Source organism: Rhinoderma darwinii, chromosome 1, assembly GCF_050947455.1.
Source record: "Rhinoderma darwinii isolate aRhiDar2 chromosome 1, aRhiDar2.hap1, whole genome shotgun sequence".
Taxonomy (NCBI): Eukaryota; Metazoa; Chordata; class Amphibia; order Anura; family Rhinodermatidae; genus Rhinoderma; species Rhinoderma darwinii.
In genome coordinates this window covers 404,519,834-404,546,609 of record NC_134687.1, presented here as the reverse complement: position 1 = coordinate 404,546,609, position 26,776 = coordinate 404,519,834, and the positions used below count along the sequence as shown (strand labels likewise).

The 26,776-nt window shown below is 40.8% G+C and overlaps 1 protein-coding gene and 1 long non-coding RNA gene across 2 annotated transcripts in view; one reads left to right on the top strand and one right to left on the bottom strand.

The window, feature by feature from the left end:
* The window catches only part of LOC142653942 (uncharacterized), a 51,304-nt gene extending 43,574 nt beyond the window's left edge, over positions 1–7,730 (top strand). The window contains exons 2-3 of the long non-coding RNA XR_012848782.1: positions 1,070–1,144; positions 7,698–7,730. This is a non-coding gene — a long non-coding RNA (uncharacterized LOC142653942). The remainder of the gene's footprint in view (positions 1–1,069; positions 1,145–7,697) is intronic.
* On the bottom strand, positions 1,015–26,776 carry PSME2 (proteasome activator subunit 2). The gene is made up of 11 exons (XM_075828876.1): positions 26,525–26,776; positions 16,846–16,878; positions 14,050–14,112; positions 11,249–11,335; positions 10,836–10,872; positions 10,659–10,756; positions 10,212–10,280; positions 10,041–10,108; positions 4,600–4,654; positions 2,284–2,370; positions 1,015–1,226 (listed from the first exon to the last, which is right to left on the bottom strand). The coding sequence occupies exons 1-11, from the start codon at positions 26,570–26,572 to the stop codon at positions 1,146–1,148; spliced, it is 726 nt and encodes a 241-aa protein (XP_075684991.1). The 5' UTR covers positions 26,573–26,776; the 3' UTR covers positions 1,015–1,145.

The following is a 26,776-nucleotide window of genomic DNA, read 5'->3' as shown; positions in this document are numbered from 1 at the left end:
TTTAGAAAAACCGTGCATTTTCATCTTCATAGACTAATTCCAAGAAATTCAGCAAAAAAAACTGTAGTCAAAATGCTAACTATACCACTAGATAAATTCCTTGAGGGTTATAGTTTCCAAAATGTGGTCACTTTTGGGGGGTTTCCACTGTTTTGGCACCACAAGACAACTTCAAACCTGACATGGTGCCTAAAATATATTCTCAAAAAAAGAGGCCCCAAAATCCTGTATGTGCTCTTTTGCTTCTGAGGCCTTTGCTTTCGTCCAATAGCACAGTAGGGCCACGTGGGATATTTCTAAAAACTGCAGAATCTGGGCAATAAATATTGAGTTGCATTTTTCAGGTAAAACCTTCTGTATTACAGAATTTTTTTTATTACAAACTAATTTTGGCAAAGAATGAAATGTACAAATTTCACCAACTTTGCTTTAATTCCTGTGAAACGCCTATAGGGTTAAGACACTTTCTAAATGCTGTTTTGAATACTTTGAGGGTTTTTAAAATGGGGTGATTTATGGGGACTTACTAATATATAAGGCCCTCAAAGCCACTTCAGAACTGAACTGGTTCCTGATATAATTTTAGCAGCAATTTCACAAATTTAAAAAAAATGTGAAGTTTTGTAACATCCTAGAAAAATAAAAGGATGTTCAAAAAAACTATGCAAACAAAGTAGACATGGGAAATGTTAACTAGTAACTATTTTGTGTAATATTACTATCTCTGTTTTATAAGCAGATACATTTGAAATTTGGAAACATGCTAACTTTTGAAAATTTTCGCTAAATATTTGTTGTTTTTCACAAATATTCAATGTATCGGCCAAATATTTTCACTAACATAAAGTACAATATGTCACAAGAAAACCATCTCGGAATTGCTTGGATAGGTAAAAGCATTCCAAAGTTATTACCACATAAAGTAACACATGTCCAATTTGAAAAAAATAGTCTGCGAACAAGGCCAAAACGGGCTGCATCCTGAAGGGGTTCATATAAAGAATGCAATGTAAACACAGTACCACAGTCTTTTTATTTTATTGTTTTGATTTTACTGTATTTATTTTAGAGGAAAACATGATTTCAAGGATCAGAAAGAAAACTGAGGTGTGATGCAGTACCAGATACCAGTTCTGATACTGAAGTTAGTACATTGTATTCTTATCTTCTCCTTTTGGGTTGGTAATTTTCTCAAAATTTTTCAAAATAATATCAAATATTTCAACCTGAAACAAATACATGTATTATTCAACAAAAAGAATGTGCCAAGATCCGTAAATACTTTCTCTTTATAATGCTGGCCTCACTTATCCATTCGTTTTCAGATCTAAATGTCACTAGTTTTGTAAAATACTTTTAATTGGCAAATATTGTATTTGTAGACTATACCTACAGTATGTGAACATATTACAGAGAAAAAAAAGCTTTGTTTCACAACTCTTTTGGCATTACCTGCAGTACTATGGGATCAAATGACAGTGGGTGAGATTTAGCAAATGGTAAGCATGCCCATAGTAACCAATTGCACCACTTTATTTTTACAAGGCCTCTAAAATAAAATGGGAGCTAGAATCTAATTGGTTTCTATGGGCAATGCCTCCACTTTTCACTTGCATGGGTTTGATAAATCTCCCCAGTCTACTTGAGGGGATATTGGTTTTTAAATATACTATTACTATTACTATACTATTACATTGAGCATGGTTTGAGAGATTAACCCTTTCACGTTGCTGATCTGTAGATCTAAGTCGGGAAAGGGTCTTTAAAGATGGCGCCCGCTCAGAAGCAGAGCGGGTGCCGTAGCCGCCGGGTCTCTGCTGTGTTGCACAGCAGAAACCCAGCGGCAATGCATGCGATCAGAAACCTGGCGATGCAAACATTTTTTTTAGTTTTTCAAACTTGTACATTCTTTTTTTAAGGTACTAAAACCTACACTATATAAACTTGGTATCCCCGTGATCGTACTGACCCGCAGAATAGAGAACATGACATTTTCACCGTACATTGAACACCGTAAAAAAGAAACCCATAAGAAAATGACGGAACAGTTTGTTTTTTTTCCAAACCCACCCCATTTTTTCCAGCTTCCCAGTACTTCACACATAATATTAAATAGTACCCTTAAAAAGTACAACATGTCCCGTAAAAATTAAGCCCTCATATGACTGTGTCAACGGAAAAAAAATAAGAGTTTGACTTTTTGAAGGTGGGGAGGAAAAAAACAATAGCATAAAAACAAAGTTTGGTCTGGTCCTCAAAGGGTTAATAGTTGAATAAACTTACATAGACGTTCCTCACATCAGTTAGAGTTAGTTTTAGATCTATAAAGGCACCTTCATCTTTGTCATGAACCAGAGCTCTGTAATCCATCTGGGATGAGAAAAGAGAGAGCATAGATAATATAGTAATAAAATGCGTAAATATACCATCCGGACGTGTGTGTGTGTGTGTTAGTAAATACTTGCACTCTCCATAAAATAATTCTTAGGCCCTGTTTAAATCATTTTATTTTTTTCCCCCTACGTCAAGTGTGTATGTTGGGAAATGTTCCGACGTAGGCGCTAAACGTGTCCATAGGGCTCCGTTATTCCAATGAAGTCCAAATGTGTATCCTTTTGGCCTCCATCAGGCTCGAATATTATTATTTTTTTTAGGATGGAATAGCGTGGTAGATTGCACAAAAAGAACAAAATATATACAGTACCACACTGTATACAGTTTTTTTTAACACCGGATCCTATGGGTGTCGTATGCCATATGTCACAGGTATACGTTTAACTTGTACGTCAATGGCTTTTCAATAACCTCTCATGATGTATTCGTTCGACAGATATCAGGATACCATTATATGGATGACTATGGATGACTGACACGTCAAATGGATGCCTAATATTGGCATCTATTGTCCATAGACTGTAATGGTATCCGTTTGACCCCAGTTCACGACTCATTAGTTTAACGTAACCGATACCTACACACACAGAAGCAGCATGGAGGACATTATACAGCAATAAGGAGCAGTCGACGTTGGGGGCGACAACTCGTACCAGCAGCCTGTGTCTTCTCTAGCTCTGCTTCCTACTCCTGCTCTCCCTGCCTCTACATAGACTTTTATCGGCAGCGTGTCTTTCTTTCCCTGCTCCCCCTGCTATCCCTCCCCTCTTCGTAGACTTCTCTTAGAACTTGCACGGATAAAACTAAATTTTTCAGTAAGTAAATTACAGCGTTAATATAGATCAGTTATACTATTAGAATGGCAAACGTAGTTTGAAAATTTAGTATACATTTAAAGGCTATGAACACCTTTTTGAAGTGCATTGTATGTATTATATTGAAAAAAACATGTCTGCAATTTGGGTTTTATTAAAACATTTTTACAAGCTTTTTTTTTTTTTTTTTCTTTTACAATATGCTGGAAACTGCCCGGTTCCGTACATTCTTAAAGGGGTTTTCAGAGTTATTTAAAAATGTGGCTAATACAGGAGGGATGCAAAAAAAAAAAAAAAGAGCCATTACGTACCTCACAGATCCTTGTTGTTCCAGCACCCCCGCTTCCGTTCGTCCCCGCCGCCCTGTATTGACATAGCTGCACCGATGACATGCCCGCATACCCGTGAGATCGCTGCAGCCAAGCAATGGCCTCCGCGATCCTGTGCCGTATACCCACTGAGACCAGTGATTGGCTGCAGCGATCATGTGGGTATACAAGCATATCATCACTGAAGCTACATCGATACACAGCGGCGGCGAGGAATGGAAGCAGAGGCGCTGGAACGACTGGAATCTATGAGTTGAGAAATGGTGGTTTTTTGTTTTTTTTGCGGCCCTCCTACCATCTCCAATTTTTTAAATAAAACCCCTTTAACCCTGACAGCCAGCACACTGTTGGCTCGGTCTCCAGCCCTTCTTCTCTTGTGAAAATACATTTAGGCTATGTTCACACGGGGTCTTTTGCCGAGTTTATTGACGCGGAAACCGCGTCGCAAAACTCGGCAGAAACGGCCCGAGAACGCCTCCCATTGATTTCAATGGGAGGCGTCGGCGTCTTTTTCCCGCGAGCAGTAAAACTGCCTCGCGGGAAAAAGAAGCGACATGCCCTATCTTCGGGCGCTTCCGCCTCCGACCTCCCATTGACTTCAATGGGAGGCAGGAGAAAGCGTGTTTTCTGCCCGCGGCGCTCAATGGCCGCGGGCGAAAAACGGCGCGATCATTGCTATTCACACGGAGTATTTTGGGGGAGGAATATCTGCCTCAAAATTCCGTTTGGAGCTTTGAGGCAGATATTCCTCCCCCAAAATACTCCGTGTGAACATAGCCTTAAGCTCAAATTTGATTTAATAAGATGTGGGTTCACTAGAATATGGGTCCTTACAATTGTCAGGAAACCAAATACATTTTTTTTTATGGTGAACTATGGTTTGAAGCAGCAATCACTCGATTGCCTATATGTTTTAGAATACTTGGTATTCCAAAGCATTATTGCCTGTCAGGCAAACTATTAGGCCATACTACTAGCAGACCTGGGGGTCCTTGTTAGGCCTGTGGCTGCCATGGTTGCCCACCGGCACCCCGCGATTGGGTTATGGAGGAGCTTCTCACCACATGTGTCTCTTTAGAGGCTTTAGCCACGGCATCTCCTCTCTCTGTAAGATACCTGAAAAAAAAAGTCAAATCTCAGATCGAAAGAGGTAGTAACAAAGCGTCACATAGACATTTAGGCTCAGTTCACACATTGCGTAAATACTGCGGTTTTTCCACAACTGAATTTGTTGTGGAAAATCTGTAGCAAATGTAGTAGAAGCGAAGTGGATGAGCTAAAACAAATCTCATCCACACCGTGCGTAAATATGGAGCGGAAAAAACGCTCAAATTGACCTGCATGCGGCATTTTATCCCACAGCACGTCCATTGTATTTGCGTAAACGCTGCTTATATGTGGGGAGGTAAATCCCACAACAAATAGCAATTGTTGCATTTTTGCGGCGGGTTTGCAGCGATTCCGCCGCAAAAAAACGCAACTCAGAAAAATAAATCTCATACCTACCCAGAAGTCTGTGTTATTCCCTCCACTGCGGCCTACTGGGATGTTCCGTGTGAGCGCTGCAGCCAATCACAGGCCATAGCGGCATTCACATGGGATGAAATATCATACCAAGAGGCCGGCCTGGATGACATCTCATGTGACTGCCGCTGCAGCCAATCACAGGCTGCAGCAGTCTCCTGGGATGAAATGTCAGGAGGCCGGCCTGCTAGCAGGCTGGCTAATTGCTGCAGTTTTTCACAGCGGACATTCCGGGCGAAAAACTGCACCATACTTTGGTGTGCGGTGCACAGAGAGGATGCGCTGCATGGTTTTGCGCAGCGTATTCACCCTGTGTAAACTCTACCATTACCCTCCGCTTTTTATTACTTCTTCCATAAGGAAAACATTGAAGGGGTCTCCAAGATTAGCAGTGAACCCTTCGAGGTGGCAGAATTGCCCCATGTGAGACTGACAATACATGTGGATGGCGGTTTCAAAATTCTGCCCACGAATAGGATTATACTGAATTTGAAGAGGAGGAGCTAAGGACTGCACATCCACAATATTAATCAATAAACATGAGGTTCTTTGTTAAAATTTTGATCAAATTGTATAAGCACACTTGACACTTCATGGCGACCTTTAAATGGGTCCCTACTCTATTGGTTGAAGCACCGCATGGTGGTACCCGCCACCACAATACTGCACCCACAATACTGCACCCACAGTGGGAGCAACCCACAAGCACCCCTGATGCCAGACCAAGCCAAGCCTATTTCAGTGTAATCATAGTCTTTTCCTGCAATTTCTGGTTCCAGCACCGCACGCTTTTGACCCAGCTGATTTTAATAAAGGAATGACCGCACAAGAGCAAAAACACTTTTGGTCACTTCGGGGCACATCTGAAGGTGAGTTACATAGTTAGTATGGTTAAAAAAAGACACATGTCCATCATTTCACTTGTTGTGGCGTCTGTAGCTGTGGTGCTGCACTTGTGGGGGGACGTGGCCCAGAGCCAAGGTTGGCTCGGCCTGGCCTCAGGGCTGCTTCTGAGTTGCTTCTTCTGCGGGTGCGGTATTGTGGTGGCGGTGCTGCAACCAGTAGTGTAGGGACCTGCTTAAAGGAGGTCGACGTGAAGTGTCAAGTGTGCTTATACAATTTGATCAAAATGTTAACGAAGAACCTCATGTTTATTGATTAATATTGTGGCTGTGCGGTCCTTAGTTTCTCCTCTACAATTTCAAATATGAGCATGCTCATTATGTTGCGGAGAAGCCACAGATATTACTTTTTCAACGTAAAGGGTGAAACCGGCTGCACAACTTGTGACCCAAGCGGATTTCTTCCGCTACATTTGTAGCCTCAATCTATTTGTGTTACTGAATTTTAAATTAACCACCCTTGTCCCTAAATAATTGATTTTATTCGAGAGACTTTGGATAAAGCTGTTTTGTACATCTGCAACTACAAAAAATACACTGCGAAGTTGATCAGATCTGATTTTAGCAGGGCTAGATTTATAATGGAATATTTATTTTATTTTATTTATTTTTTACTTAGAGGAGCACCTGTTTCTTTTTGTCTTCCCTTCTCCAAACGCCCCAAAATACGCTTGAAAACACTGCGTGTGAACATACCCTAACAATCAGCAATTTAGCAATAAAGTGTTTTAAGCAACCCCGTTCTTTTTACTTCCGGTAGGGGTAATCCTACATCATCTCCCAGTAAAACTAATTGGGGTGTAAATTTGATTTCCATGTGGAATGGTCTCACCACTTTCTCAAAGATATTTTTTTGTTTCCCAATGCACCATCCAACATGCACTTGGGACATCTCTCTTTTCTCTCACTGTAAATTTTATTGAGAGAATAGGGTGTATAATATAACCTATGGACAATATTAAACTGAATTAATTGATTTAAATTTAACGCTACCTTCCAGAAGTAAGTTTTGCCCAATGATTTTCAACTAGGGGTCCTAGTTCTTTTCCCCATTGTTTTTCTCTATTACATTTTGTTTTAATAAATTTATATTGTATTAAACCTTTTATATATTTTTGCCAGAGCCCCTTTCTTAAGATTTAGGTCTACTAACAATTTATATACTCCCTGGACCGGGAATATTTGGAACAACTCCCTGTCTACCGATTTTATCAATCGCATGTTTAAGTTGGAGGTATGCAAATTTTTCCTTCTTTAGGCTATGTTCACACGGAGTATTTTGGGGGAGGAATATCTGCCTCAAAATTCCGTTTGGAACTTTGAGGCAGATATTCCTCTCCCTGCACGCCGATTTTCGCGGCAATTATCGCGCCGTTTTTCGCCCGCGGCCATTGAGCGCCGCGGGCATAAAACAGCGAGATATACGCTTTCTCCTGCCTCCCATTGAAGTCAATGGGAGGTCAGAGGCGGAAGCGCCCGAAGATAGGGCATGTCGCTTCTTTTTCCCGCGAGGCAGTTTTACTGCTCGCGGGAAAAAGACGCCGACGCCTCCCATTGAAATCAATGGGAGGCGTTCTCGGGCCGTTTCTGCAGAGTTTTGCGATGCGGTTTCCGCATCAAAAAACTCGGCAAAATACCCCGTGTGAACATAGCCTTACCTTTCCATAATGTCCCAGGGTTTCATTTTCATATTCTCAAACATCGCTAATGCTTTTTATCCCTTTTTTCCCTAGGGAATTTATATTCAGACAGGGAGTATAGTTCAGGTAAGTTTGTCTTAAACCATAAGGGTGTAAACCTAAATGCCCCCTGACGGTCAGATCTTGCCTAACCATTTCCAACTCTTATTTAAAGAGGCTCTGTCACCAGATTTTGCAACCCCTATCTCCTATTGCAGCAGATCGGCGCTGCAATGTAGATAAGAGTAAAGTTTGTTTTTTTTTAAAAACGAGCATTTTTGGCCAAGTTATGACCATTTTTATATTTATGCAAATGAGGCTTTCTAAAGTACAACTGGGCATGTTTAAAGTAAAAGTACAACGGGGCGTGTATTGTGTGCATACATCTGGACGTTTTTACTTGGTTTACTAGCTGGGCGTTGTGAATGGGAGTGTATGATGATGACGAATCAGCATCATCCACTTCTCTTCGTTAACACCCAGCTTCTGGCAGTGCACAGACACAGCGTGTTCTCGAGAGATCACGCTGTGACGTCACTCACTTCCTGCCCCAGGTCCTGCATCGTGTCGAACGAGCGAGGACACATCGGCACCAGAGGCTACATTTGATTCTGCAGCAGCATCGGCGTTTGCAGGTAAGTCGATGTAGCTACTTACCTGCAAACGCTGATGCTGCTGCAGAATCAACTGTAGCCTCTGGTGCCGATATGTCCTCGCTCGTCCGACACGATGCAGAACCTGGGGCAGGAAGTGAGTGACGTCACAGCGTGATCTCTCGAGAACACGCTGTGTGTCTGCACTGCCAGAAGCTGGGCGTTGTGAAGAGAAGTGGATGATAATTCTATTCACAACGCCCAGCTAGTAAAAGAAGTAAAAACGCCCAGATGTACGCACACAATACACGCCCAGTTGTACTTTTACTTTAAACACGCCCAGTTGGACTTTAGCAAGCCTCATTTGCATAAATATAAAAATGGTCATAACTTGGCCAAAAATGCTCGTTTTTAAAAAAAACAAAAAACGTTGCTCTTATCTACATTTCAGCGCCGATCTGCTGCAATAGGAGATAGGGGTTGCAAAATCTGGTGACAGAGCCTCTTTAATTGAATCACTGTGGGGCTTTTACAAAGTTCCCCAGAGCTGCATTGACCTGATTTGAGAGCCCCCAATATACCAGAGAAGTGTCCCTCCACATTCTTTGTCGGATATTGCAAGAAATCTTTGTTCTCCCATTCCTGGATGTATTGGAGCTGGGTAGCTAAAAAGTACATATTGATATCTGGGAATGACAAACCACCTCTGTCTTTGGGCACGCATAAAAAAAAAATTGTTTTATTAGGACTCTTTGCCTACCCAAGATTAAATTATCAAAATATTTTATAGATTTGATTCCAGATAAATTAACGTCTAATCCCTGAAATACCACTTTAAGCATGTTTACACTGGGCGGATTAGCTACGGATTTTCCGCAATAGACTTCATTGTGAAAAATATGCAGTGTATTAACAGTAACAGCAGAGTGGATGAGATTTGAACAACTCCCATTCTCACGCTGCGGGAAAAAAATCTGCTGAGAAAATGTTCATAAATTGACTTGCGGTGCGTTTAAAAAAAAATCCACATCAGGTCAATTTATGTTGCGGAATCATTGCAACTTTTCCCCATTGAATTCAATAGGGAGGTAAAAGCTGCAACAAATAGCAAATGTTGCGATTTTTGCGGCAGAAAGTCTGCGATTACTCCGCATAAATTGCAAATATGGATTTTAAATTTAATTTAAAAAAGTCTATACATACCATCTTGCGGTTGTCATAGTGATGCTTGCTTGTTTCCTTGGCTGTTCTCTGTGCAGTCTAGCCGTCCGGGGATGACGTTTATCCCATGTGACTACTGAAACCAATCACAGGCTGTAACGGTCACATGGGCTGCAGCATCATCACAGGAGGCTGGGTTGCACGGAGAGCAGAGGGAAGTGTCACTATGGCAACACCAGTGTAGGTAAGTATTGTTGTGTTTTTTTTCCCCCTGCTCTTCTTTCCACAGCGGCGATTTTGGATGAAAATCTGCACCACAATTTGGTGTGGATTTTCTGCCCTGCAGTTTCTAGGTCTGATACGCTGCGTCCTTTTACGCAGCATATCTGACCTGTGTGAACATACCCTAAAGTGGATACATGCATGTCTGCCCCCTTCACTTAATACAGTGACGCTTTTATCCATGGGTTATGTTTGGTATTGCAACTATAGCGCCCAATTTAAGTGAGTGGCACAATTTTTTGATTTCTCTAATCTCTTACAACCCTTTTAATGCAAAGTATTCATAGTACTGAATCAATGGTCAAAAACATAAAGGACAAATCATAGACCATTAAACAAGAGTAGAAACGTTGGTTCTTACTTGGAGATACTCGTCTGCGAAGTCTCCAGCTTAGTTTTTAAAGCTGTTACACGTTCTAATATCTTTTCCTTGTATAAAAATAGAGAACTTGTATTAATGAGCTTTCTTTACTCTTGGTCATCTATTTTGTATAGGCTAAGAATTCTACATACGTATGTAGCACTTGCGTACCTGTACGGATACCCCAAAATCATTACCATCCTCAATTGTTGGAATTAGATGATTGATCCAAGTGATAATCTACAACAACAAAAAAATACTACTTTCACATTTCTGCCCTTGACTAAAACTCCACTTAAAGTACTCTTAGACGACCCTACTCGCTGATCAACAAGAACGCTCGTTTGCTCCTTCCACAAGGAGCTAGTATGTGGACGAGCGCTCGTTACTACAATCGCTCGTCCCCATACATTTCTATCATGCCAACAACTATGATATTTGGGGCATTTAAAATGATACGATCAGCGGATGAACGAGCGTTTGCTTGTACATCAGCTGATAGGTGTCCTGTTTACAAAGGACAATGATCGGGACCGAGCGTTCATATGAACACTCGTTTGCCTGATAATTGGCCGGTATAAAAGGGCCCTTAGTGTCAAATGTTAATGTAATTCTTACTAGTGCACAGCCTTCTCTTAAAGTTCTTATCTCAGGTTGGACAATGTTTAGTAATTTCTGAAGCTTCTCATTTTCTTTCAAGAATCCACATTTTGGAGCTAAGAAACCAACACACAAGACGTGTTAATACCATATCATGAATGTTACTTTTAGTAAGATGCATTTTACATAGGTTACCTTTTTTTTCTTCTTTGTCCGTTTCCATTTTCGTGTCCTATTATAAGAATATCGATTTAACAAGCGGTTAAACCAATGTACAAAATAAATGTATTATGTTTTCTGCTTGTTTTTTTTTTTACGTCTCATCTGAGAACTATCTAAGTTACTTTGTTCTCGACTTTAGGCCCCATGCACATGACCGTGCCCGTAATCACGGTCCGTGATTACGGGCGTGGCCGGCCGCAGACAGCCATCCGCATGCCGGTGCATGGTCCGTAAAATAAAAACACTATTTTTTACGTAAGGTCTGTCGGCCATAGAAATGAATGGGTCCGTAATTTACAGTCTGTAATTATGGACTAAATCTACGCTCGTGTGCATGAGGCCTTAGTCCTCAATCTTGTGTTTTTATTTCTCTCCTCGGCTCTCACCTCAGACTCAGGATTTGGAGGATCAGGAATTGGAATGTTAAGTTCAGAATGAAGTAAAGTCAGGTCTTTGACATTAAAAACGTCGCTCTGTCAAGAAAGGAAATCTGGTTACTCTGCTAACTTGACCACAATCTTGGTAAAATGTTTTCAATTAAGTTAAATTTTTTTGTAAATACAAAACGTTTTATACTAAACAGTACAGATTTTACAGTTGCATTTGTGAAGATATCTACAGAAAAGAGCTCTAAAATGAATATTGAAAATTTAATGTTGGTATCTTACGAGCTTTTTTTTACTGAACATAAGAACTGTCAAAACATAATTGGAATAAACGGCTATTTTGAAAAGGTATCTAATAAAAAAATTCATCAGGTCTCAAAACTGATCTGATTATTGTATACGATTTTGTTTGTACATAGAATAAACATAGATGAGACCTTGGGAAAAAGGTACAGAATGTTATGTGAAAAAAGGCCTCCGTTTAGAACGGTCTCTTTCAATCAATCAGATAATTTCTCTTAATATTCTCTTGGTTTGTCCTTGGTTATGACTTAACACAATGTTTCGGATTTGCCTGAAGTGTTCCTAGTGCAGGGTGGTGTATGACACAGGGATTTTAAAGAACACAATATAGAGAGAATCCCTGTTTCATCCACTGACCCCCTTAGGCCCTACTCTAGGCATAACACAGTGTCATCAGTGCTTAGGAAGTGATCAGAAAATTACATACTATTTTTAAATGACATTTATTTAACATATCTTGTAAAAAAAAATTATAATTATATATTTGGTGGTTTGTTTGTTTTTTGGTGTGTTTTTGTTTTTTTAATTTCCACAAAAAATAAATAAATCTTGAAATATTGCAGTTTTCACATTGGGCTTTAGAGCAATCGTAATAGGCTGAAGCTTCCGTTCTTCTGTATCTTAGACAGTTTTGCTGTATAAATGATGAGAAAATTAGCAGAATCATCTCATTATCATTAGAAGGTGACAGCTCTATTGTACTGCTGGATTCCTAGATAGGGTAAAATAGCAATACTATACACTATATGCTCAGATAAGGCTCTGTATGCATCTTCTCTGTCACTCTCTGGGGAGGGGCTGTACTCCGTCACTTCCTGGTGACTGATAATCTATGATATTTTTCTGTCAATTGAATTTTGTTCATTTCTGCTGCCATAAAGTGCACACACTCTGCTGCACTGTCTATACAAAAAATACAGGTAAGAACTGTGTCTCCAAAATGGCTGCCCACAGGAAAATTTATAAACTTAAAGGAACAGTGTCATCACAATTTTTTTTTTCATATGTTAAAGATGTTAGTGCTTTATTAAAAACGTTTATATTTATTTGTGTGTTTGTGTTTTACTTTTTCTTCCCTATGGGGGCTGCCATTTTTTGTTCCATTTCTGTATGTGTCGATTAACGACACATACAGACATGGAATACGGCAGCCACAGTCCCATAGGGACTGCGAACGGCTCCCGTCCCATCCACTTCTGTGTACGCCGTCTGTGTGGGAACTGCGCATGCGCCGCTCCCACACAGTCCAATTTGAAATTGGCGCCGTCCGGCGCCATTTTCCTGTGGACCGGAAGTCGCGGCCGGACAGTAAGATTACTACTTCCGGTCGCGGCTTCCGGACTTGTGCACTTGGACCAGCGGCAGCGGACGGGCCGGAGGGAGCCGCGGCGGCAGGAGCAGGTAAGAGATTTCAATGTATGTTCGTGTTTGTGTACGTTTACTACTGTATGTAAACCTACTACACTGTGTGTTAGCTCAAAAAATGGCGACACACAGTGTAGGAGGATAGACCGTTCAAACCCCTCGTTTATCCCGGCACTAGCCAGGATAAAGGAGGGGGGGGATGCTGAGAGCTCACTAGAGCGAGGGCTTTTTACCCAATTTTGCAATGCTGCAATTTTGGGAATAGCTCCATCTAGTGACCAGCAATGGGAAATATTATAAATTAGAATCTAATTTATAATATTTCCTGACTCGTGAAAAAAATAAAAAAAATTTGAACAATGTTTAATCACCTACACACTAAATGTTTAATTAAAAAAAAAAAACATGTTTTTCTGGCAACACATTCCCTTTAAAAAACAAAACCGAATAAATACATAGACTTACTATAACTGCCTAAGCTTTAGACCATGTAAACGTTGATAAATTTAGCGTGTTTTCTGAATGCCTTGTCTAAGTGGTGCACGCTGATAAATGTGGCACAGCTAGCTAGACGCTTTTTCCTTTCAACCATGACGGCACAGAGAGAGAGAGCGAGGATCCACCTCCGAGGACAGGAAACCTTCAGATAAAAAGGTAAAACCTCTCCTCATGCACAGCATGACTGTGCCCCAGTGCACAAAGTAAGGTCCATAAAGGCATGGTTGGGTGAGTTTGGTGTAGAAGAACTTGATTGGCCCACACAGAACCCTGACCTCAACCTATCGAACACATATGGGATGAACTAGAACAGAGACTGTGAGCCAAGCCCTCTCGTCCAACATCCGTGTCTGACCTCACAAATGCTTTTCTGGAGAGATGGGCAAAAATTCCCACGGACACTCTAAAATCTTGTAGAAAGCCTTCCCAGAAGAGTTGAAGCTGTTTTAGCTGCAAAGGGAAGACCAAATCTATATTCATGTCTATGGATTTAGAATTGGATGTCATAGAAGCTCCTTTAGGTGTAATGTGTAGGTGTGCCCCAATACTTTTGTCCATATATGGTTACGTGGAACTAACGGGATGCTACATTCTCATCAAATTCTTATATACATTATTTGGAGATATCTACAGACCTTCAAAAGGTTGTCCAGATACTGAATTTTCTCAGGGATAAACTCCGACAGAAAGCTTTGGACCTGTAGATAGATTCTCAGGATCAAACACAATTTAAAACCAACACTAATGATTACAATGATTTTGTACCTCAAAATATAGCTGACCAATTATTGTGATCTCTATCTACCGTATGTATGTGTTCGATGTCTTTCTGTCCAGTTTTGCATCCATTGGATCCTGTAATTTTACTCATACAAGGATAATTGCAAAATCTGGTGTAAATGAGAATACTAGTGCTTCTCAATGAAGGCATGGAGGCGATCAGCCTGTGGCACTGCTGAGGTGTTATGGAAGACCAGGTTGTATGATAGCGGCCTTCAGCTCGCCTGCATTGTTGGGTCTGGTGTCTCATCTTCCTCTTGACAATACCCCATAGATTCTCTATGAGGTTTAGGTCAGGCGAGTTTGCTGGCCAATCAAGCACAGTGATACTGTGGTTATTTAAACCAGGTATTGGTACTTTTGGCAGTGTGGGCAGGTGCCAAGTCCTGCTGGAAAATGAAATCGGCATCTCTATAAAGCTTGTCAGCAGAGGAAAGCATGAAGTGCCCTAAAATGTCCTGGTAGATGGCTGCGTTGACTCTGGACTTGATATAACACGGTGGACGATCACTGTTGCTCAGTGGTCCAAAGTCCTGTTTTCAGATGAAAGTAAATTTTGCATTTCATTTGGAAATCAAGGTCCCAGAGTCTGGAGAAAGAATGGAGAGGCATCAATCCAAGTTGCTTGCGGTCCAGTGTGAAGTTTCCACAGTCAGTGATGGTTTGGGGAGCCATGTTATCTGCTGGTGTTGGTCCACTGTAGGGATGCACGGTGCATCGAAACTTCGATACTGTGCATCCCTAAATGGTTCGATACCGCTATTTCCTGTATTTCGATACTGAGCTGCGCAGCCGCACAGCTCAGTATAGTAATACATGAATGTATGGGAGCGCGGCTGCGGCTGTGTAATTCAGCCACAGCCCCGCTCCTGAGTCATGACAAGTGCGCGCCGTCAGGATGATGCGATGCGGCCGGCGCTGCACTAATGATTGCCGGCACTGAAGACAGAACATGGCGGGCGCTCTACAAAACTCCAGTGTCTGAACTGCCGCTCATTAGTGCAGCGCCGGCCGCACCTCCTTATGCTGACCGCGCGCACACTTCCTGTCAGGAGCGGGGCAATGGCTGTATTATACACCTCTCATCTCCGCCGTTATTCCCCTGAATGCTGCGATCACAGCGGACTGCAGCATTCAGGAGAAAATGAGAAGGGGGGGTGCCCCTGGATCGCGTCACAGGGAATTCCTGTGACGCGATCGAGGGCCATACCATATATGGGCAGACAGCCCAGGGTCTATTGACAGACCCCAGGGCTGTCTTACCATATTTCAGGTTGTTAGGACATACCCAAGTATGCCCTGACAACAGCCTGTGTGCTATCCGTCCACAGGCTAATGTACTGGCACATATCTGATATATGTCAGTACATTAAAGTTTAAAAATAAAGTAAAAACAAAGTATTGTTAAATGTAAAAAAAAATACACATTCACCTTTTTTACAATAAACATTAAAATAAGTCTCAATACATAAAATATTCACACATTCAGTATTGGCGCGCACAACAATTTGCATCATTTATGATGTGTACGCTGTAAAAAATGAAATAAACACTGCTTTCTATCACTTATTAATGTGAGGTGCGATGAATTTAACCTCCATGTTCCTCACATTAATAGTAATTAACCCCATCATGTACCTCACACATTAACCCATTATGACTGAGAAACAGGATGGGATTAATTACTATTAATGTGAGGCGCGTTCAAAATTCATTACACCACGCGCCTCACATCAGAAAACGGAAGAATTTTTTTTTTTTTACTGTTGGCAAAGTATCGAAATTGGTATCGAAATCGCAATACTAAACGAAGTATCGGTATCGAAGTCCAAATTCTGGTATCGTGACATCCCTAGTCCACTGTGTTATATCAAGTCCAGAGTCAACGCAGTCATCTACCAGGAAATTTTAGAGCACTTCATGCTTCCCTCTGCTGACAAGCTTTATGGAGATGCTGATTTCATATTCCAGCAGGACTTGGTATCTGCCCACACTGCCAAAAGTACCAATACCTGGTTTAATAACCACAGTACCACTGAGCTTGATTGGCCAGCAAACTCGCCTGACCTAAACCCCATAGAGAGAGTCTATGGGGTATTGTCAAGAGGAAGATGAGACACCAGACCCAACAATGCAGACGAGCTGAAGGCCGCTATCAAAGCAACCTGGGCTTCCATAACACCTCAGCAGTGCCACAGGCTGATCGCCTCCATGCCACACCGCCCTGATGCAGTAATTCATGCAAAAGGAGCCCCGACCAAGTATTGAGGGCATATACTGTACATACTTTTCAGAAGGTCTACATTCCGGTAATAAATTTTTTGGGGGAAATTGGGCTTATATATAATATTCTAATTTTCTGAGACATTACATTTTGGGTTTTCATTAATTGTTCGCCATAATCAACAACATTAAAATAAAAAAAATGCTGGAAATAGATCACTCTGTGTGTAATGAATCTATATAATAAATGAGTTTCACTTTTTGAATTGAATTACTGAAATAAATTAACTTTTTGATGATATTCTAATTCATTGAGAAGGACTAGTATAATAAAAATTTAATCACAAATATCATTTTGTTTCCAAGAACTCATACTTTAATATGAAAATGTGTTGTGTAAATGGTATTAGTATTAAGTATTTTGTTACCTGGTTATTAAGATTTGTACAGTATCCATCGACCTGTAAGAAACCAATTTAAAAAGCTTAATTATGCTGCACATTATTAGAATTAATTTGCTACATATTTGATTAGTGTCAGTTGTACATCACTCATGAACATTGCTTGTTCTTACATGATTCATTTTTATGATTTACTGCACATATACATATTGTACTTTTGATGTCAGTTAGGCTAAGTTTACACTACAATTGATCATATACCTTACCTTAAGGCCTCGTCACATGACAGTGCATGGTGTACCTGCTGCTTTATTATACAGAGCTGGTGGCGCCACATTACAGCATTATTTTCCCCTAAAAGCAATTGTGTAATACATATGAAATCAGAGGCATACGGAGGTACAGTATGGCCCCCAGAGTATGAGTGCCGTATTACGGCCCAGTAAAACTCAGAGTATGTTTGGAGCCGTAATACGTTCATGTGCATAAGGCATTTTATATAGGTTTTTTTGTTTTACCCTGAAAAGTTAAGCAGCCTACATAAGAGCGGTGAAAAAAAAAAAGAAAACCGTATCCAGAATTAAATCTGACAAAAGGGCACACTTTTAGCATATGTCTGCCCTATAGAAACCTCAGTGTACTGTACAGTATGCATCTGGACGTGGTGTTAAAACAACCTAAGGCTGAATTAACACGCAGCCTTCACTTGTGTTTTTGGTGCCGTTTTTCACACTTTCATGTTTTTTTTGCCCCAAATCACTGTAGACAGATGTTACTTTGAAAGTCCATAGCAAAATCTAAGAGCCTACATAGAGAATGTTTTGGTTTGTGGCGTTTTTGTAGCCTTTTTTTTTTTTATAACTGCCAATGTTCCTTCTAAGCTTTTGTAGGTCGTGAGCATGGCGGCAGTTTTATACTTGGGCACTATTCTCTCTTTGTCGGGCCATAGAAAACCGCATCAAATGAATATATAATGGCTACAGAGCAGACAGATCTACAGGGCCACGTAGCATTCATACAATTAGTATTCTACAGCAACCAGGTCTAGGGCAGTGAGGGTTCTTGGCAATGGAAGAGGACAAAAAAATGGTGTATCCAGCACTCTGGTAAAAAAAAAAATTGGCTTTATTCGGTCATTTAAAAAAAACCAGAACGATTAAAATGAAAATCCCGGGACCACGCTTACGCGTTTCAAACCTCTGGGGTTCTTAATCATAGCTAAGCCCATTTTTTTTTACCAGAGTGCTGAATACACCATTTTTTTGTCCTTTTCCATTGCCTTGTATACCTGCTGTCGACTCAGGATTCTTCTTGGAGTATTTTCGAGCACCTGCAATACCTAAGACGTGGAATTAACTAACGCAGTGGAAACGCGGTGAGTGAACCTTTGTAAATACCTTTTCTATTTTTCCAGTGAGGGTTCTTGTCTGCATCCATAATGGTGTAGGGCAGTGAAGGGGTTACTGTCTGTATACTTGTTGGTCTTAAGCGGTGAAAGGATTAATGTCGATATTCCTGTTGGTCTAGATCAGTAAATGGGTTACTGTCAGGATCCCTGGTGGTCTAGGGCAGTGAAGGGGTTAAAGGGGTTGTCTTGGGTCGTGAACCCAGCCTAAGGGTCCATTTTCACGAGCAGATATACATATTCGTGATCTATGATAGAATTGAATCGCGATTGCAGATCGGTATTTACACAGAATTTTATCGTCTTAATAATCGTTAATGTTTTATTTGGTCGTTTGTTTAACAATGCAAGAATGTGTTCACATGGAGGTATTTTTGCAGCGGATTCCGCCCGCAAAATTCCGCCTTCCATTCGTTTTATCGGGCGGATGCTTCTTTTTCCGCTATTGGTTTTTTTTCAACTTGCAGACAAAAGGAAGCGTCCTGCCTGGTCTTCTGGCGGATTCCGCCCAAACCTCCTATTGAATTGAATGGGAATAGGAATCTTCCTGCTGACGGCAGGAATAATTCTGTGGCGGATTTTGCGGCACAATCCGCCGTGTGAACATAGCCTAAGGGTGCAGGCACACGCCCAGATTTTGTTGCAGAAATTTTCTGCGACTGAAAATCCATTCCATTTATCTCCATACACCTACCTGCTGTAGAAACAACCCCATTCAGATGTATGGAACGGATTTTCAGTCACAGAAATTTCAGTAACAATATCTGCCACGTGTGGCTGCAACCTAAAATGTCTGCTACCAATTAAATTATTCATGTTTACATACCACAATGTCAGAACGACCAACGATTATTTTTATGTTCGCATAAACTATTTGTACGATTTATGTAGTGATTATTGTGTGCAATCGCTTGCTAGCATTGGAATCTGACCAATTATCTGCAGGTATAAATGGGCCTTAAGCTGATTAGAGTAATGGAGTTTTTGATGATGTCATGTAGCACTTGTTATCTGCTTCACTGTTGCATTCTATTTTAGAAAAATAAAACCTAATTAGGCTTTGTTGACATCTGCGTCGGGACTCCGTTCATTGGTTCCATCTGAGCTTTCCCATGAACCATAGGTGACAAATGGAAAGCATTTGCACCGGATCCATCACCATTGAAATCAATGGTGATGCAAATGGAAACCTATGGTTTCTGTTTGGATTCCGTTCATGGGTTCCCCTGACGGAAAAGTCAGACGGAACCCATGAACGGAGTCCTGACGCAGTTGTTCTGTACTGATCATCATTTTTTAATATCTAGACAAAGTAAGCACATTTGCTAATATAAAATACCAGGGAAAAGATACATTGTATACAGAAGTGAAGACCTTTCTGCTGTTTTTGTAAGCAATTCTACTTTGCACATGAAACCTGACATTTGTTTCTGTTTTACATATTGCCATACGTTTTTGTATTCTGAAAGATTCACACAGGAATGAATGGTTGAGGTATGTTGCTACCTCCATGAACGTTATTTTAGTTTAATATTGGTATAAAAATAATATAATTGAGTTTAACAATCAAGGGTATAACTAAAACGACCTAATCTTTATGCCCTAACCCTAGCCAGTCCACATCCTATTTAGGTCATACATGTTGATGACAATAAAAACTGAAAATTACGGAGCATGTAGAAATATACAGATCGTTTCCAGGTTTGCATTAATATAGTTCGCACTAAGTGCTATGACTTTGCAGTTAACACTATGGTTTAAAGCAGAGTCGTAGCTAGGGGGTGAAGGCGGGACATGTGCCCCGGGTGCAACTAAGAGAGAAGGTGGAGGAGGGGCGCCAGGGCCACACCATCCATGACAGTGGCTTGCTGCCTCTCTGAGGGGGCGGCGGTGCCACTGAAACCAGCCTTTCATAGACTCAAGTGGCACAATGACGTCATCGCGCCGCTTGCATCATTCAACCCCAGCAGAACTGCTCAGAAGAGAGCAGGTCTGCATTACTACCGGACGGCGCGGGAACAAGATTAAGGTGAGTATGTAAAGGAGTTTTGTTTTTTTTAGTTTTTATCCTAATCAAAATGTGAGTGACGTTATCTACAGGACGGGCTCTATCTACAGGGGTAGGGCTATATACAGGCGTGGGCTATATGTGGAGCACTATAGGGGAGCTATATGTGAGGCCATATATACAGGGATTGGCTATGTGTGGAGTATTATATGGGGAGCTATATGTGAGGCACTATATACAGGGGTGGGCTATATGTGGATCACTATCTACAGGGGGGCTACATGTGGGCACTATTTTCAGAGGGGGCTATATGTAGGGCACTATCTACAGTGGTGGCTATATGTGGGACACTACAGGGGGCTGTATGTGGGGCACTATCTACAGGGGGCACGGTGTGTGTGTGTGTGTGGGACACCGTGTATGGTGCTATTATAATCAGGGACAGTGTTTGGTGCTATTATATTTAGGGGCACAGTGTATGGCACCATGAAAACTTTTATCTTTGTTTATAGGTGCAGAAATGTTTGAAAAGTGAGAAGCTGAAGACATCGGAGTTGCAAACTGCAGAAATGAGCTGTGTCCGGGAGACATCGTCACAGAGTCTAGACAGGATGGAGAAAAGAGAAAAAGAACAACTAGAATCTGAGACGTCACCTGTGAGTCACTTAATGTAAATGTTTATTCTGCCTCTAATCAGCACTGTAGTCACTGTATGATCTGCAGCGAGATGATGGGTGGTATGATTATTTTTTCTGTGAAACCGCATCTCCCAGCATATCCTTACCATCGTTTGGGCCATTCTTGGAGCTGTATATAATTTAGTGCAAACATATATGGCAGGGGTTGCATTAAATTGAGCTGTATTCGTTCTGGTGCTGTATTTATGTACTGAGCTTTGTTCTGGTGCTGTGTATATATGCACTGAGCTTTGTTCTGGTGCTGTATATATGTACTTAGCATGGTTCTGGTGCTGTATATAGAACTGTTTTGCTTGTAAAATGTACAAATGGCTTTATGCTCGCGTTACATTAAAAAAAAAAGTGGGGAAAAAATGACACCATTGATTTGTAGAGAAAACAAAAATGGCGAGGGGGTTGGAGTTGTCGGGAAAGAGGTTCGGGGGGAGAGGGGACGCCAAATTGAATCTTTGCCTCGGGTGCTGGAGAACCTAGCTATGCCTCTGGTTTAAAGCAAACCGAGGATGAAGGCTCTGGTCACAAACACAAGGACATCCACAGTGTTAAGAATAATCTTCGGATTAGATACACTGTTAATGATAGCAAGTAAAAAAAAAACATGCCATCTCCAGGTGAATGCCTACAAGTGGCTACTAATGGTCCTGTATTCTGGTACATTTCTCTACTTACAAGCAAATAAATTGTGCTGACTACTCCCAATCTGCCTTTGGTTTATTTGCACTGTGGATTTTCTGGTGAAGTTACTTATGTACCTTCAATATGGTTGTAACCATACACGTAAGTGTGGGGACAGTATTTATTCTTTATGCATTATGTTGATATATTTAAAAAAATTATTGCATATGATTAATCATGTCACTTAGTGATAAATAAAGATGTACATTTTTGGTATGTTTGGCTTGATTTATTGGCTCAATATATTTTGGTGTTTTGTATTTAAACTTTGGCTTCATAATACTGACAAAATATGTAATGCATGAATAAAGCCTTTCATCATCTCTGCTGTTCGCATGTTGCCAATCCAACCTTCATTTATCTGATCGGCTACAGCCTTTTAAATCAGGTTGTTTGCAGCAAGACACTTCCTCTGAGAGCCAGGGGATTGTATACTCCAGTAAGGAGAGGAATAGGAGTGCAGGGTCGCCCAGACAGGTGCTAGTAGTGGCGGATTCAATAATTAGGGGAATAGGTGGAGCAATCTGTTACAAAGACTGGCATCGTCGAGCAGTGTGTTGCCTTCCTGGTGCTGAAGTTCGACATATCGTGGATCAGGTTCATAGATTATTGGGAGCAGCTGTGAGGATCCAGCGGCCACACCAGCGAGGCAGCGGGTGATTAGGGAGGCAAACAAGTGTCTCAAGAGCTGGTATAGGAAGGAGGGGCTTGGGTTCTTGGAGAACTTGGCCATCTTCCCTGTTGGCTACAGACTCTACGGTAGGGATAGGCTGTACCTGAATGGGGTGGGTGCAGCTGTGTTTGGACAGAAGATAGCTAGGAGGTTGGAGAAGAGTTTAAACTAGGGATTGGTGTGGGGAGAGCAACTACACATGTAGAGGGCAAAATAGTGTAAAGAACTGAGACTTCTTAATTAAACTGGGTGTGGAATGGAGAGAGAGGGTAGAAAAGTTAAGGATAAGACAAAAATGATAAAATTACCAACAATCTCTACGTTGTATGCTAACCAGTGCTAGAAGCCTGACAAATAAAATTGATAAACTGGAATTAATAATGTCGGGAAAAGTATGACCTCGTCGAGACATGGCTGGATGATAGATATGACTGAGCAGTTAACTCAAAGGGCTACACTCTGTTCAGAGAGGAATATAAAAGCTGGAAAAAGGGAGGGCTTTGCCTTTATGTAAAGTCCTGTCTAAAGCCCAGACTACATGACGCTATATGTGAGAAATAAGCATGAGGAGTTTGTATGGGTAGAACTACATGGAGGAAAAAAACATAATAAAATACTGTTAGGGGTTTGCTATAAGCCCCCAAATATAACAGAATCCACATAGACTCTTCTGCTAAGGCAAATAGAAGAGGCAGCGAATCACAATGAAGTCATTATTATGGGAGACTTTAACTTACCAGCTACAAATTGGGAAACAAACCTGTGGATCTCATAAAGGAAACCGGTTTCTGTTAATAACTAAAGATACATTTTCCAACTGGTACAGAACCCAACTAGGGAGAAAAAAAACGACTAGCGAAGGATATAACTATCACAAGCAGGTGCTAGTTCCCGCATCGTGGCGGATATTAACGTCGCGCGTATCTCGTGGGTACTGCCACTGTACCCACAAGATCGTCAACAGGAGAACAACTGTTATGCACAGCCAGGCTCCTACCGGAATCTAAAAGCAATCTGATTCCGGTAGTTTAACCCCTTAGATGCTACGGTCAATAGCAACCGCGGCATCTAAGATTTTTGACAGAGGGAGCTCCATCAGTCACCCAATCGGCACACCTGCGAAGCAATCGCAGGAAGCAGATGGGTTTCCATGGCAGTCGTGGGCCTAATAAAGGACCCCAGGTCTGCCTTCAGTAACTGCCTATTAGGCCATGCCAGAGGCATGGCCTAATAGATTGCCTGTCAGTTTTACACTGACATGAAATAATGCCTTGGTATACTAAGTATACCAAAGCATTATGTCAGCAATCAGATGATCACATTGTGAAGTTCCCTAGCGGGACTAAAAGAAAAAAAAATTAAGACCGTTAAAAAAAAGTTTATGGGGAAAAAAAAAATTACAGATAAAATAAAACCCACTTTTTTTTCCCCCATAAAAGTGGTTTTATTTAGTAAAAGTGTAAAAAAAAATACACATATGGTATAGCCGCGATAGAACAATAAAGTTAACACATTGATTAGACCGCCAGAGTACAAAAAATGCAAAAACAACCTTAAAATTCCTAGTTTTTTTTTTCTATTCCCCCCCCCCCAAAAAAAAAACCCCCATCAAATAAAAGTTACTCAATAAGTCCCATGTATCTCAAAATACATTAGCATTGCAGTATATTGTTTAAGCGATCCAATGATAGTTGTTCGAGTCCCCTCCTGGGAATAATAAAAATGTTTTTTTTTTGTTTTTTTTAAATGTACAAAACAAAAATTAAAAGTTAAAAATCCAGCTTTTCCCATTGTACCCCTAAAATAATGTAAAAAAATAATTAACTTGTATTGCCGTGTCCGTAAAAGTAAAAGCTATATTGATTTAAAAAGTGATCTAATAGTCGCATGTACCCCAAAATTGGATAACTAAAAACGACAGCTCGCCCCTCAAATAGCATGCCCTCACACCGCTCAATCGATGGAAATATAAAAAAAATATATATAGGGATACAAAACTTTTTTTTTTTGTAAAAGTGGTAAAACATAAAAAAAAAAACTATATCAATCTGGGATCGCTGTAATTGTATTGACCCGTAGAATAAACTTAACATGTTGCTTTTTCCACACAGTGAACGCAGTACAAACATAACCCAAAAAGCTTGTAAGAACATCATATATAGTACATTAACTCGTGCCATAAAAAAATTACACCTTGTCCCACAAAAAAAAAAAAACCCTCATAAGGCTTTATTGTTGGAAAAAAAAGTTAGGGCTTTTGGAAGGTGCGGAGGAATTTTGTGCAGATTTGTAAGTCGGTTAAACAGCTTAATATTTATGCGTGTGAGGCCTCAAGGTTCACTCTGATTTGACAGCTGGGACAAATTCAGCAGTGTGAGAAAATGCAGAAAAGAAAAAAAAAAAAAAGACGTTGGGTAGGAAGGATATATAAAGACCTATAACCATCGGCGCGACAAAGAAGCAAAGAATCTGTACTCCGCTGAATTTTGAAAACGTATCCAGTGGTGTCCGGACTTGAGAAACTTGTCTTTGGAGTGCCTGAATGAAGCAATAAGATCCTCTATCCTCATAATCTCTTGTATTTTATTGAACCACAAAGCAATAAAAGATTTGAGCTGGGCTGAGAAAGAAATGCCCAGAACCCTCTCCCAGTTGAGCAGATGGGATGGAGTCTGGAGTCAGTTGGGGAAATTAACACCCCGTAAGGGCAAGAGAGGGCATGGTGGATTACACAAAATGTCTCCCGGAGACCTTCAAAGAGTTCAGTGACTTTAAACGTGGTGCTGTCACACTATGCCAATTGTCGTGAAATTTTTGTTCTTCCCTGGTCAACTGTAAGTGCTATTATTGTGAAGTGGAAGTGTCAGGGATCATTACTATGTATATTGTCTGAAAAATATTATCCTCACACATATGTATATACATTTCAGTTCTTTGTGTAATATACTGATATATATAACAAGTTCTTTGTTCATGTCGGACACACCTATGGAAGACACCGCCCCCTGGAATGCAAAGAGGAGTGTGCAGAAGAATGTATAGGAAAAGTTACAGCTGGGGAGCGAATAGAATTTAAGCAAGTCACACATCTATAGGGAGGGGCTTGTGTCTTCTCTGTGTGTGTTTCTTTGTTCTGAATAAAGTTCAGTTTCTCCTGGCTGACATTGAAGCTGTACCTCAGACATTTGTGTGGTGTACTTCTTTCCAGGCATGCCTTCAGCTTTCAATTTACAGAGGTGGTTATTCGGTGTGAAATACGGACCTGACAGAAGAATCTCAAAGTGAAAACCGCTAATCTTCGAAGTGGTAGACCATGCGAACTAACAAAGTGGGTTCACCAAGTGCCTGAAGAAAGCTAACCTACCAAAATGCATATTTGGTGGGAGTGGGATAATGTTCTGGGGCTGCTTTTTAGGCATTGGGCTAGGCCCCGTATTTCCAATTATGGTTAATTTTTTTATAAGAGCCAGAGCTCTATTCCTCATGTGAGGAGCTCTGAATTTTCTGCTTCCTATAGATAAAACTCAAACTTCTTGCCCAGGGGCCTGAAAAAAATCGTGGTCTGCCCCTGCACATAGATAATTTGGCGACGTAAAAATGTGCCAAGTGACTATAGTGCCGTAATCTGCACTCTTTTACCTACGTGTCTAGCGTAGAATACAGATCTAGACACGAGTTTTTGTTCTCATGTTTGTACAAAGATTTCAGTGTGGTTTGCTTGTATATATTTTAATAGTTTATGTTTGTATTGCAGTGTCGGTATCTAGCCACATGTAAAAACATTATGTTCTCGGGGCTGTATGGTAAATTTCTATAACTAGTTTGAGTCATTGTGTAGCTATTTGTGCCTTGTAACAATGTTTTAACGTATTTCCTCTAATGTACATGAAATGTTAGATTTTAGTGTGCAGGACTTGACCTTTCCCCTTTTCTGTACTCTTGTTTCCGGGATTTATTGCCTGTGTCCTGAACACCCCTATAGCAAGAATATTGTCCAAAGACATAAGAATTAAACAGGTGTCCTGTACAGACTTCCGTCAAATGGCCAAGTTATTGGAATGCTGTAGCGCGTCTTCCTGTTTAAAGATATGAAAGTGCCAAAACTATATTAATACATTAGCAATAATAAAGAGGAAAAAAAAAATCAACAATTGAAAATAAACCCGTACTCATAGTTTCATATGAAGTAGCACCCCCACCGTCCCATGTAAGAACGATGGGCGGCCATCTGTAATGAACACATTTACCTTTTCCTTGTTGACAGGGCTAATCTTCAGGGTATGTGCTCTAGCCATCTCCTTAAGTTTTTAGATTCTCTTCTTTTCACCTTTGACTTATCGATATGTGTCTTTTTTTTTTGTCAAGTCTTCTCAGCTCTTTTGCCTCGACTCTTGGTAATTCGCCGTCTCTGTTTCTCCCTGTTACTTTCAGTTTCTCTTTAGATTAATATTGTGGTTTACAGGAAGGAGGGAGAGGGACTAGTTTCTAAAAGGGACTTT